The sequence below is a fragment of the Paramormyrops kingsleyae genome, chromosome 22 (genome assembly GCF_048594095.1).
Source record: "Paramormyrops kingsleyae isolate MSU_618 chromosome 22, PKINGS_0.4, whole genome shotgun sequence".
In the NCBI taxonomy this organism is placed as follows: Eukaryota; Metazoa; Chordata; class Actinopteri; order Osteoglossiformes; family Mormyridae; genus Paramormyrops; species Paramormyrops kingsleyae.
Window position 1 is genome coordinate 3,589,570 of NC_132818.1, and position 13,531 is coordinate 3,603,100.

The 13,531-nt window shown below is 42.9% G+C and overlaps 2 protein-coding genes across 5 annotated transcripts in view; both read left to right on the forward strand.

Moving 5' to 3' along the window:
• LOC111859762 (vesicle-fusing ATPase-like) overlaps nt 1-4,070 on the forward strand; it is a 44,566-nt gene extending 40,496 nt beyond the window's left edge. For all 3 annotated transcript variants that reach the window (XM_023842732.2, XM_023842731.2, XM_023842733.2), the window contains one exon: nt 2,897-4,070. In XM_023842732.2, the coding sequence (XP_023698500.1) occupies nt 2,897-2,940 (44 nt within the window). In that variant the 3' untranslated portion in view covers nt 2,941-4,070. The remainder of the gene's footprint in view (nt 1-2,896) is intronic.
• Nucleotides 4,071-7,548: 3,478 nt separating this feature from the next.
• Nucleotides 7,549-13,007, forward strand: LOC111859758 (BTB/POZ domain-containing protein 17). Of its 2 annotated transcripts, none has more exons than XM_023842726.2 (3): nt 7,549-7,824; nt 8,913-9,198; nt 10,473-13,007. In XM_023842726.2, exons 1-3 carry the CDS (start codon nt 7,578-7,580, stop codon nt 11,548-11,550), a joined length of 1,611 nt encoding a protein of 536 aa, XP_023698494.1. In that variant the 5' UTR covers nt 7,549-7,577; the 3' UTR covers nt 11,551-13,007. The 2 variants fall into 2 exon arrangements, with proteins under 2 accessions (XP_023698494.1, XP_072561399.1); XM_072705298.1 differs by lacking the exon at nt 7,549-7,824 and adding an exon at nt 7,951-8,030.
• The last annotated feature ends 524 nt before the right edge of the window (nt 13,008-13,531 follow it).

Below are 13,531 nucleotides of genomic sequence, written 5' to 3' on the forward strand. Positions count from 1 at the left end.
CAGATAACGACACATTGTGCATGGTCAACAAGTTTAAAGCCGAAAAAGTTCCACACCGAAGATTGAGCTCCTTTTTTTCTGAACCAGTATACCGGCGTCTTTGCCATCACCACCGGCATTCTTCGCATTGGTGTTCATTTTGCTTTTCTTCTGTCTCAGTAGGGTTTTATGCCAGTTGGCAAAAAAAAATGCGCTAAAAAGCGCATTACCGCCACGAAGTGAGCTGAGTGTGAATCGCCATAAATTAGAAAAGAGATTGTATACATTTGTGAATTGACATTCGATTAATCGCACAGCCCTAGTTTGTTCCTCTTAATTTACCATAGTTTCCCAGATAGCGATGGTTCTATCCGTTAACTTTCTTTGGTCCCTAAAGAACATATGTCTGTAAGTACAAAGTGACATTAATTGTACTTCTTACCTTAAATACTTACCTGATAAGCTGTTAAGTGGTTCGCATCTGTGAAAAAGTTAATATAAACACTGAATTGCTAATTGCGCTGGCGCGCCAATGGGATTTATGGTATTGTATTAGCATCCCGCTAGTCGCTAGTTAATTTAAATGCTTGTAAGTGCAAAGTTTTTATTGCATATTGTTTGAGTTGTAATATATGTATTATAGGGAATACTGCAGCAATATTATAAAATAATAACTTGCTGCAGTCAACTAGTGTACATTTCATGTCACATCCTCATACAAACAAGCAAGACCGGAAATGAAAGAGCCGACCAAGATGACCTTTAATCCTCCCGTTAGATGTATGCTATGCGTGCAAGTACAGTCAGTATACTGATTGTCTTGCGTATTCGCCGCGTTGCGTATGCATTGCATTGCCTGAAGTATATCCGGGCCCTAAATTAACTACGTAAGTGCCTACAGATGCAAAGGATGTCTTCTCTGGAATGTATCTGTGAGAGGACTATACGTTGTAGTGAGGCTGGATAGATGACTGGAAACCATGAAATCCCCTTTCCTCTGCTACAATCTGAAGAAGCCAAAGCGCAGTTGAGCAAACAGGCACAGTGACGATGCTGTAACAAAATATCAGCAATCTCAAAGGAGCCTTAGTACTTCCTGCATGTTTGCTGTTCAGGTGGTGGACAACATAAATATGCAAGTATCATTTGGGTTCAGTCTACACGCATCAAGTTCAGGATGCTTACTTTAATAACCATAACAATAATAATTACATACACTTATAAGCCATAGTCATATGGACACACAAACTCACAGCTCCAATAACTCTTATGTGGTCTCATCTGTCCTGCACTTGTGAACCAGGAACAGGACACACAGGCAAATATCCTTTACAAAAAAGTTTTTTATTATAATTAGTCGTTTTATTGGGGTTTTTTTTTGTGACCACTAGGTTGGATGACGCAAATCATATGTGAATTTAGCCACTTTTTCACTGGTCTAAGATTCTGGACATGCTGTTATCCATGGTAAGAGTCTATAGCTATGCCCCTCTTCCATAATATACAAAAATTTCCAGTTCTAGTGCCCATACAAAGAGGGACACAGTGGAGCAAAATACAAGATTTCCCTGTTTCTGGCTTTTCAGTGACGGATGGCCCAAACACATGTTCTACTTCAAGAAACATGTTCAGTGTCAACTGACATAGAAATTATATCTCAGCTGCACCATAAAGCATGGTTTTGACAGAAAAACAGTGGGCTTTGGGGGTCTAGAATCACACCCGTTATGGACAGTTTCACTGCTTGTCCCTTAGTCCATTTAAGAGCGTCCTAGCTGACTCTGTGCTGTAGATGTATAAAAACACCACAACCTGTGCTGCTTCCTCAGCTGTAGCATGTTCTTCTACATACATCCTTTTTTGCTTCATGATGCTTCAATGGTTCCTCAATTAATTCCATGCAAACTTTTTTAATTGATGTGTATTCCCTAGAAAGTTTTTTCAGCTTTCTTTTGTTTCTTTGTTCTGATTATCCTTGTATGAATTAATTTTTTTAATTCATGTACGACAACAAAACCAGACAGTGGGCATTGACAAGTTTTGCAGAGTCATATGGAGAGACTGTCAGACCATTGGAAGTATATTATTCTAATTCACCTCCCGGGAGATTAACCTTGTGATTTAGAACGGCCAGCTAGACTGTAATTCAGAAAGTCACCTTAGGCAAATGGTTTTCACTAGAGATGGACCAGTCAGGGACCAGAATCAGCCGATTTTCAGTATGCTTGGCCGAGACCGGAGACTGGCCGGTCAATCTCATGTATATCCAACTTTAACCCCCTGCACTATTAATGTCCATAACATGTGCATAACATGCGATGTTGGTATTAATACTATTACTCTGCACCTATTATAATTTGGAAGAGAATTGTACACTTGTTTTGTTTGGAGATTTGTAACCTATGGACTTTTTATTTTAAGACGAGTTTAAAAAAAAGCAAATAAGGTTAATGTTGTGTTATCTGGTGAACATAAGTATGACATAAGTAACTGACGTTTGTTTCATTATTTAAATCTGTTGCACCTGCTCTTGTTTGGTAAAGTAAAATATGTCTGATAAAGTTGGGTGTACAGCAACTCATTTTGAGTTAATTGTTATTTGTGCCTCATACCAGTTTACGTGAGAAAAGATACTGTAACTTAGTGCAGATTGAAGGAAATTTTATTTTTGTTTGAATATGCTTTCAGTTATAGTCCTTAGAAAGAAAATCGGAATTGGCTAAAATCGGTATCGGCAGGTCACACATTAATCAGAACTCTGCCAAGAACATTGCAATCGGTGCATCTCTAGCTTTCATACATTTACAATGACAAAGCCTGATAATCCAGAGTAAAGAAACAGTTGGACCACAAAACCTGCATGTCTTCTTTCCAGGCCTGGATCTATTTTTTGATGTGTGTACTCCTCTGTCCACAGGGACCGCAGCTTCTATCAGTAGAACTGCAGATTCTTTCTTATGAAGAGACCTAGACATTGTTAACCTTGATCTTCAGATGGAGCCAACCAGAGGATATAAGCTTTCCCATGTCCCACTTCAGCTATTCTGCATGTTTCCTATGGCGAAAAACAACCTGGTCTACCCTGTTATGATGACATATCCCATATTTGAATCAATGTCTTGTGTATAATTGCAATTTCAATGGTAAATACTGTGAGATGTGCTCTTTGCTGTTAGAATCGCATACTTAAGTTTATGAAATATATATATATATATATATAGATATATATATACTGGTACAACATTAATATTAAGCTTTACTTTCAGTTTACACATAGTGAATGGTGTTTATATAAAGTGCTGTTTTAATGTCTATCCTTAACTTATTTAATTTATATTTTGTATAGTATGTACAATATAAATGCATAGACACAATCAATTCAATATATGATCCTGGCAATGTCTTTTAATTAAACTTCTTGCATATTTGACTTGTTAAGATTTAAAATTGTGTGAATGACTGTCTGTTAGAGCTGCTATGTAAATCAGGTTCATTGCTTTGACTGGCTCTGGAGAATGTGTCTGTCAAATGAAATATCCTCGTAATGTGGCATTTGGTGTTCGTAGAAAAAGACATCTTGTGTACAAAAGGGATGTGTGTTTTGCAGATGAAACATGGTCTGATGGGGTAGATATAGTGCATATTGGAGGCAAACTGAGCAGATGTACTGTTGGAAGCAAACTGGTTGTCCTCTGCCCTGTACAGCCTGAACTCCTGTATACAACAGAAAGAAACTGGCATTACACTCTAGCAGCTAGACTCAGTTAAATGGCTGACCCCTATATAAAAGCTCGCAAGGTTAAATTAACGGTTAATTCATTCCACCTACTGCTCTAACCTGTATTTTTGTTAGTGTAAAGAACATCATATTTTGATTGTGAGCAATGTGTATTTTTTTTTCTAGTCTTTAACTGTCTATCTGCCGGTCCTGTCAGAAGAACATCTGCTGTATACATTTTACTGTGCTCCAAATGTGTGATGTCCACATTTTACTGTTCAATAGCTCTTTATTCTTACTGTTGAGGATATGTGATAAATCCTATGTATTATAATAAGATGTATTATTGCAATAAAGCACAGATTCACCCATTTCCCTAGGTGTCATATTATACACTATGATCTGTTCTGTATTTTTGATATATACAAGAGTGCCACTTGGAGAGAAGTGCGTTATTCTATTACTAGAGGTTTGCTTTCTTTGATTTGTCATCTCATTATGTGAGTAATACTATTAGAAGCCCATACACTGTATTACAGCCACAGTAGACTGTCTTCTGGAATAGGCACTTCCCCAGTATATCTCACAAGCTTTTGTTTGTGATGTGCACTTGCAGTTTGTGCATCTGTGCTTTTTCATGTTGATAGCTTCTGACTTACTACACTGCTGGGCCAACAAATGAGGCAAACACGATTTATCACATGTTTTATGATTACTCTTGTTTTACAAATACAGGTGAAATAGATAACAGTATTTCATTGTACTGTCATTGTCTGTAGCCAGTGTATAACTTAGAAGGGAGTGGCTTTTTCCATTTCCATTTGGGCAAGCTGTCTGACAGCCTTTTGCAATGTACTGCATCAGTACTGTTCCATTCATGTCTGATTGAAGTATGAGGATATCCAGATTCTACCGTCTACAATTCAGAAAATCGGTCACACATTTCCAGTGACAGGATCTGTGGCACGGCAGGTAGGTTTTGGAAGACCTAAAGTGACAACAAGTCAAAATGACAGAAGGCTGAAAATGACAATTTTTTGCCCAGCAGTATATGGGCCAATATGCTGCAGTTTCTCTCAACCACTACGATATTTTTCCTGAAATCATGCACCACTCCAGCTACACACCAAATAATTTGGTGAAAAAACTGTCATTTTCCATGTAAGTCAAAATTTTGCCCTTATGTGGCACACACAATCCAGAAATTTGCACACTATATTAAATGTTATTACACCCTGGTAATCAACACAAAACACCACTATAAAAATAATGTCACAGCACTGAATTTTGTTTCACTGCATAAATGTAAATGTGTAAAATTATTTAAATGTTCACTGGAACAGTAAAAGAAAGGTTTTGAAAAGAGAACTCAAAAATATCCAAAGAGAATACAAAAGTTCTGTAATTAAAAAACACTTATAGTAGCGAAAAGTTAAAAATGGTACTCCTTGTCTCAATCTTGTCTCTGGTCACACCACATGATTCTGTTGAATCCTCAGTCTTCATCATTCACTTGGAGATGGTTTTCATGCACAGAAGATCTTGATCATAAGCTTCCCACTGCCAAGTTGAAAAGATTCCTCAAAGGTTCCTCCTCAAATCCCATACCACCCCTCTGCTGAATACCTACCATTTTACTTACCAATTCAGCTTGTTGAGGATGCTGTTAACTCAGCACTTTGTGATTCCTTGGAAGTGGTATGATTGTTTTTAAAACAGGTGGGAAGAGTGGGACCCCCTCAGAGAGAGACTAAACAACATACAGTAAGCAAATTGCTCACTGTAGACTTTCAGAATGGATCCAAAAACTCTGTCTGTACCGTGCATTTAAAAAAAATCAATTTAATTGAATAAATTAGGTTATATATATAATTGTTTATTATGTGACAAGGGGGGACCTATTTCATCCCTCATAATTAAGTGCTCCTAGTTTTCTGTGCAGTGTAGTACACTCTGGTCACCTGATCAGAGAATGACAGAATTAGGCCTGTGTGTGTGTGTGTGTGTGTGTGTGTGTGTGTGTGTGTGTGTCAGCAGGGTGTTAGGAGGCAGTTCTAGGAGTAAGTCAGAGGAGCGTTTCAGGAATGCTGCAGAAGAAGGCAAAGGGAGAGAGAAACACACAGAATAAATAAGAAGGGGGCCGGTTGGGTGGGGGGGCATGTGTGGGAAAAGATTGTGGTGAACAGAGCAGACTAGCGAGGCCAGTGCACAGACTTTCTGTTCTGCAGTCAGATTATATGAGATACAGCTCAGGTACATGGGTGCTGCACTGATGCTTCCACAGGAAGTCAAGCAGTGTTGTGTTTCTTGGTCTCTGCCTCCATTTTTAGCTCCTGAATGGTAAGTCTTTCCTTGAATTTTGGACTCCCATGGAAAAAGTGTCAGCACAGATAGTTGCAGGGTTTATTGGACTGACAGAGGGACCAAGGGAGGGGCTTCCAGGATGGAGAGACCTGGGAGACGCTGGGTCAGTGACTGTTACACAGGAATGGTGCTGAGCTCTGATTCCTTCCCTCCCTGTTTTTTTGTGGTACAGTGTGATATGTAAAGACACTGGCTATTTGTATATTGTAAGGTTTACTGGATCAGCTGTGGTCACGTTTCCCACCATAGGGGTCCACGGTGAGTCTGTTTTCTGACCACAATCCCCCAGAACATCTGCTTGATAGTGTTGGCTGTCGCAGTTTTACACTGTAGAGTAAGAAATAAGGCCATTGATTTGCCAGTCTAGTTAGGGTAATTAGGCGTGTTTCCCATCCACTACTGCCCCTGTGTGGGCAGTGATTGGCAAGGCCGGTAACATACGTGCTCGCGCACATTCCCATCCATGATCCCCTTGTGTCAGTTGGTGAGTTGTCATGGTTTCCAGCAAAATGAAGCTCGATTTTACACTCCAGCCAACACTCATCCAAGCCCTGTGCTGCACTGGCTTTTGCAGTTCCCCTCAGAGATGAGGAGCATTTCACTGTCTTGTTAATGGGGTGAGTGTTGTGGTGGTTTAGGGTACATGCCCTAAACCACACCACACCAGGGCCATGTTCATCTTGAGCTACATAAAATAACAGGGGTAAAAGGCATCCGTGCAGGCGGGGCTCCTTGAGGGGGTAGTTTGGCCCACCTGTCCCGCCCCCTTACATGAGCCTGCAGCCTACCCAACATTTCAAAGTTGGAACCTGGCCTCGATCAATGGATGCAAAAGCCCCCTGATTTGATCTGCTGTGAATCTCCAAAGTGCTGTGAGCCACAGTTACGTAAGGATTTCTGGCTGATCAATCCGGAAGATGGAGTACGGTACCCGTCGCACTGCTTGCAGGAAAATAGCAGTTGCAGTTTTACAAGGCAGCTTCCCAAGAGGAGTGCAAAGCAATGTCATGACACACAGGGTCTGCCTGCCTTGTGAGATGCTCCAGAGCTAGACACTGACTGGCTCTCGAGTCTGGGCGTGTCTCATGTATCTGCTAGAGGCTGTTTCTGGGGAGCGTGGATGTTACAGTAGGACCTGTCACAAAGCACAGGGCTGTCAGTGAGTCCTGCTCCTCCTTTACAGAAAGACCTGTGGTTCCCCCTAGGTTTACACACACTCCACAAGGGTGTAGGCTGCCAGCAAAGAAGCCTTTGTGTGTGTGTGTGTGTGTGTGTGTGTGTGTGTGTGTGCACTCAACGCTGTCGAATGTTAAAAATAAAATAAGTAAATTGCCCCCACACCCACCTTTCATGGCAGAATGGTCCGCAGATTGATGACACACTGCACTGAGAAGGGGGGAACTCAAAATCAAACCCATCGTCATGGCAATGGCCTGGCCAGGTTCCACCAATCAATGAGGCCCAAGTGGCTGCGAGGTGTGCCTGAAAGGACTGCTGTCCTACATAAAGTGTGTGCATGCTGGAGCTGGAGTGCCACATGGGGCAGCGTGGCCACCGAGCAGTGACGAGCCTCGCTGTGGGATACACAGGGACACTAAGGGAGAGGAGGCGCACAAAACAGAAGAGGATTACACCACGAAGGGAGAGCAAACAAGGAGCAACGAGACCAGAAATGGCCTTTGCGTTCCAAGGGGGATTCCCTGCTGGGATTTGCGGGGTCATATTACTCACCTTCAGCATGCAGGCTGCAATGGTGAGCGGAGGTAAGGTGATATGGTCAGATTGCTGGGGAAGTCAAACAGAAGTAGAGCCATCCATGACACACATCCCAGCTGATGACTGGTATGAGGAACTGAGGGCTGGCAGAGAGAGCATGGTCATGCTTGATTGTTTGTTCTTACAAAGATGGATGAGCTTGGACTTACGCAGCTCCTGAAGCGCTGCCCTTGTCCGCTTTCGGACCCTGGATGTAGGTTTTTGGGGGTGCTATTTATAGTTGTTAGGAGATCTGAATGACAAGTTTATTTGATTCTGTTCAGTTCTTTCATGGGGGGTATGGTGGGGGAGGTTCTAGATATTTACCCATTCCTCCATCCTGTTTGTTTACTGGTGGGAAGCCACAGGACATGAGTGGAATGGAAAGCAGAGGAGACATGGCTGACGGCCCCTGCGAAAGGCGGATGGGTGAACTAAACCGACTCATGAAACAAGCAAGCGCTGCATTACTTTAGAAGAAGTGTTTGGGGAACTTAATGAGGGAAAAGGGAAAGAAAAAGAAGCCCGTGAAAGGAAAACAAGGCTTTTTGCATTAGATCATGGTTTTCTTCAGAAGAATGAGATCTAAGCTGGGGGGGGGGGGGGGGGGGTATTAAACCTGGCATTTGATGTGGAGTGCTGGCGCTTGGGACTGGGTCACAGTAAAGCCCTCTCAGGGGAGATGGGGGGGGAGACCGGCGGGGGTGGGGGCGCCTTTCAAATACCTTTCAGCCTCTCAGCTGGAGTCCCATACCCCCACAGAAAGAATCGAACAAACCCGTAAACAGACAGATCTGTACAGATGGCACAGAAAAGCAGAAAGCTGAATTGACAGATGTGTTAGTGTGTTGGGCTTAATTTAAAATTCCTCACTATACAGAGGTCGGCGAATAATTCAGACCAAAGACAGAGCTGGTTTATACATAGGAGTTATAGAAAAAAATGTGCCATGTTGTTTTTTAACAGGTAGGAGAATATCTGGGTTAAATCTGATCTGCATGTACACAAACCTTTTTATTGGTTGCTTGCGGTGCAAGGTGCTCATTCATTGGTGGATGTGAGTTGTTCATTCAGGAAATGGGTGACTGTTTCACAGCTGTCCTGCGGCAGGAGGCAGTTCTGGACAACAGTGCCGCCCTGATCAACCACTCGATGGCACTGGTGCAGCGTATGGAGGCACTGCTCATCCAGGGCAATGGCAGCGATGTGTCCCTGCGTGTGCAGACGACCAACTCGGATGAGGTGAAGGTGATCCAGGCGCACTCGCTGGTGCTGTCGCTGCAGAGCGAAGTGTTTGAGGAGCTGCTGCTGACCCTCAATGGCAGTGTACTCACCCTGAGAGAAGCTGCAGATTGCGCTGCTGTCTTTGACAAGTTCATCCGGTGAGAAGCCGTGATGCTTGTGTGGTCATGTCTCTGTGTGTCTCTCTATCGAGCAGCTCAGCCAGTCCTACACACAGGAGAGAATAAAAATCAACACACAGAACAGGCCAGTTTAATCAGGAAATTTATCTAGTACAGAACAGCTATTAGTGCACCAACTCCAAGGTCACTATGAAAACACTAAAGTCAATTAAATATGCTAGTGATGTGGGGTATAACAGTACACAAAATGAATGGTTTGGTGCAAAGTTTTGTTTTGGATTCATGGTTTGGTGCCATTTTGGCACACGGCAGGGAAAGCAGTTTGTTTTGAAATTATTTATTATTAAAACTACAAACAATTAGGAGCAGTTGTACACCAAAGCAATGCATCTGTTGATGTGTCTGAATAACAAAAAAGAGATAGTTATTTGTTGTAAAAATAAATATGAAAAATAAAAAAAAATTCAAAAATAAGACTGCATCATAACATTATGCTAAATGTGTCATAATAAGCTAAATCCAGCCTAGACCCTGTGTTCTCTGCAACTATATATGGTCGCAAATCTCTAGTGATAAACATCCACATAGCATTAGTTATTTATTTTTAACCTCAGTCCTGGTAAAAGCGCCTTAAATTCCACGGGGAGACTAACTTGCAGAAGCTATTTCTGTTCCAGTCCTAAGCACACGATGATGTGATCTCAAATGAGTTAGCATGTTGTATGTGTTTCCAGAACCATATCCGAGTTCAGTATAACACAGTCTTATGAACCACACTTTCTCCAGTGTTTGTGCAATTTATTGGGAAACAAAAATGTTCCCAAACCACTGATTATGACTGACTGTAACCAGCTTTATCCGTAACCCACTCACAGCCACATTTATCATAATGTTTTCCATATTGAACATTTACATGTGAATCTAGGTTCTGCCTGTGTCAGGCAATTCATTCGTTTCATTGTGAGTACTGAAATGATATTACCAAACAGCACATGAGGAATTTGTGTACCGTTACAGTCCTACTAGTGATGGCAACTTTGTACAGTTTTAATATTATTATGACTGATTGGTGGTTTAAGAAACATCCATCCATCTCTGGACTGCTTCCGCTGGTGAAGAAAGATGTATATTTTCTATTTTACTGCCATATTTTCAGAGAAATGTATAATTGCTCCATTTAATATACCACTTCCTGCACCAGTTGAGAAGAGAAGTCAAAGTCAGGGCTTTGAGAGCAGCCCCACTCAAGGTTCAAAAATACCCAGTTTCCTGTACTTCCTGTGACCACGTAGGTACCTGTACTGCGGAGAGCTGCTCTTACGCCTGGAGCAGGCCGTCCCCCTGCACAAGCTGGCCACCAAGTATCACGTGCAGGCGCTGCGACGTGGCCTGAGCCTCTATATGAGCCAGCACCTGGCCAGTGATTCACCGGCAAGTCATGTGGTGGGCTGGTACCAGTATGCAGCCCAGACAGGAGACACTGCACTGCGTGACAGCTGCCTGCAGTACCTGTCGTGGAACCTGTCAACTGCGCTGCAGAGCGGCGAGTGGGGCATTTTAGGCTCCGAGCTGTTGCTCTCACTGCTGCAGCGCTCCGACCTGGTGCTACACAGTGAGCTAGAGCTCTATGAGGCGCTGGAGGCCTGGGTGGGCAGGAACCAGCCAACGGAGCTGACGGCAGAGGCGGCACTGCGCTCTATTCGCTACGGCATGATCCCCCCACAGCAGCTTTTTCGGCTGCAGAAGCAGTCACCACTGATGCTGAAGCACCAGGAGTCAGTGCGTGACCTCCTTTACCTCGCCTTCCAGTTCCACTCGGCATCCCCCACGCAGCTCGCCAAGTACTTCGATGTGAACTGCAGCATCTTCACACCTCGCAACTACCTGTCTGCAGCATGGGGCGCCCAGTGGGTGATCAACAACCCCACCCGGGATGACCGCAGCACCAGCTTCCAGACACAGCTGGGTCCCAGCGGACATGACGCCGGAAAGCGGGTGACGTGGAATGCTCTCTTCTCACCACGCTGGCTCCCGCTCAGCACACGCTCGGCCTACGCGGACGGGAGCGCCGTCGTGCAGGCCTCTCGCGCCGATGGGGGCCGCCCACGCATCGTCATCACACCTGCCACCTCCAGTGCTGACTTTGCCGGGGTCAGCTTTCAGAAAACAGTCATTGTGGCCGCCCGGCAGCAGGGCAAAGTGGTGGTCCGGCACATCTACAACTTCCACCAGAGCACTGAGGAGACGGGCGACTTCCTGGCTGAAGCCGATCTCCAGCGAAGGGCTTCCGAGTATCTCATCGACAGCTCCCTCTACCTGCACATAGTGGTCAAGCCCCTCTACCACAGCCTCATTGTGGCCAGGAAGTAACCACACACACACACACACACACACACACACACACCATCCCCATCCCCAGCCAACCCTTTCTGCTCTTAGCAGCTTGACCTTTGTTTTTCACATCTGTAACCAGTGCAGAGAGCAAATCAGCGTCAGGTTTTCCTCATCTGGCTGCTTTTCTCACAGCTTCTACTGACTCCATCCCACTGGCCAGCTCAGTAACACTGAATCAGAGCTCTGATAATGGCACCCAAGATCCATCCTATGGCACGTGTAAATGTCTCCTGTGCTCCTCAAACCGTAGCTTGAGATCTCCAGTATGGTAATGCATTTTCATAACTTCAAATCTGTTTTCTGAGGACTGAATTTGTCTGTGTGATAGTTATTAGGGGTGTAACAATTCTCCAAACCCACGATTCAGTTCAGACCTTGATTCTTGAACCACATTTTTTTTTTTTTTGGGGGGTAAATAAGAAAAAATAGCGGGGATGTTTTCTGCGTTTTTTAATCATGAACAATTTGGAACATTAAAGAGGGTTATTACCCGAGCTAATTAAACTAGCCTAGCTTTTACTCCAGGTGTGATTAGTCAATCATGTTTGGACGAAAATAGTCATGAGACACACGCAGTTGGGAGACAATAAAATAGGTGTGATGTGTAATATTTACCAAATGTCCAGCTTGCCCTAACTTTAAATAGAATAATATTTTAGTCATTTACATGTGTTACAGTGTTAACTGTGAGATGAAAAATGACTGGTGTAACATTAATAACGTAATGAGAGCTCAACATGCTGCAGCTACAGTGCTGGCAGCGGGTTGGAGGTGGGTGTCATGGTTATGTCATCCAGAACCGCATCACGAGATCGTGAATGCTTGTACCATGGTTTGTCTCAGTTTCAGAAGCGTTACACCATTCATACTTATTCAAAATATGCAACATCATCAGGACCTGATTCATGTTTAAATCTTTGCACCGATCTGGGATTTTCTTATTTCTAAGGTGCTACCTGGTTTCCATGAAGAATACACAACACAATACACATACACAGTGAAAGACAGACACATATGCAGACAAACATATGTTTACAAGACTAGCTGTCCATTATATCCAGTTGCATAGGCTCTCCTAGTGTCCCAGTACAAACTACACGTTTTCTGGAAATGATATATAGTATAGTGATGATGCGACCCCAGTTCCCTTTGCGGATGCTCCTTTAAATCAGCTAATCTCTGGTAGATGGAGAAATGATTCTCATACAGCTTTTTTTCTTATAAATAATTCTTATTGTGATTATTTCCAGGATACTAACCTATTGACCCTTTAAAGTATATGACTGTATCTCTGAATTAAGTCATAAAACAAAACATGTTTAGTGTAGTTGCTTCTGTTATTTAATTATGGATATTATTACACCCTTCCCCCACTCCCTGAGCCACACCTCCCTCTGGCAGTCAATTCTCTTCAATAAAGACATTTTTCTCAATTCGCTATCTGTTTATGTCCCACAGCGCCCCTATAGTATAAGCCACAGAAAAACACATCACAGCATAATAAAATATCAGACTACTTGTATTTTTTTGGTACCTGGTTCATGGAGGTAGAGCAGGTAATACCTCCTCTTTTTAGATTAAATTCTAAAACAAGAAGCATAAAGCATTACTATACTTTAATTGTCATTTAAAAATCTTTGAAAAATGTATTATCTTCTTACTTCCTCAGTTTCTTAGCCACCAGTTAGTAATTAACAGATAAAAAGTAAATTGAATTATTTAACAGTTAAGCAGGACAGAATAGTAGAACGGCATGGATAGTAATAAGGTGACAGAAATTACGTGTTTATCAAAATAAAAAGTCGCCGTTGCCCAGTATCAATCACTGCCTAGTACGTATGCTGCAGAACAAGCTGCAGAAAATAGAGGGATCTGCTCCACAGTCCAGCACTCAGCCATGAACGATTCATTGCTTTGTGACAAATTTACAGTTTAAGGGTGAATTCACACCATTACA

Coding starts and splice junctions, on each gene's coding strand:
- LOC111859758 (XM_023842726.2), top strand. CDS start 7,578: ATGCTGGAGCTGGAGTGCCACATGGGGCAGCGTGGCCACCGAGCAGTG. Junction 7,825..8,912: donor GGCTGCAATGGTGAGCGGAG/GTAAGGTGATAT, acceptor ACTGTTTCACAG/CTGTCCTGCGGCAGGAGGCA. Junction 9,199..10,472: donor GTCTTTGACAAGTTCATCCG/GTGAGAAGCCGT, acceptor GTGACCACGTAG/GTACCTGTACTGCGGAGAGC.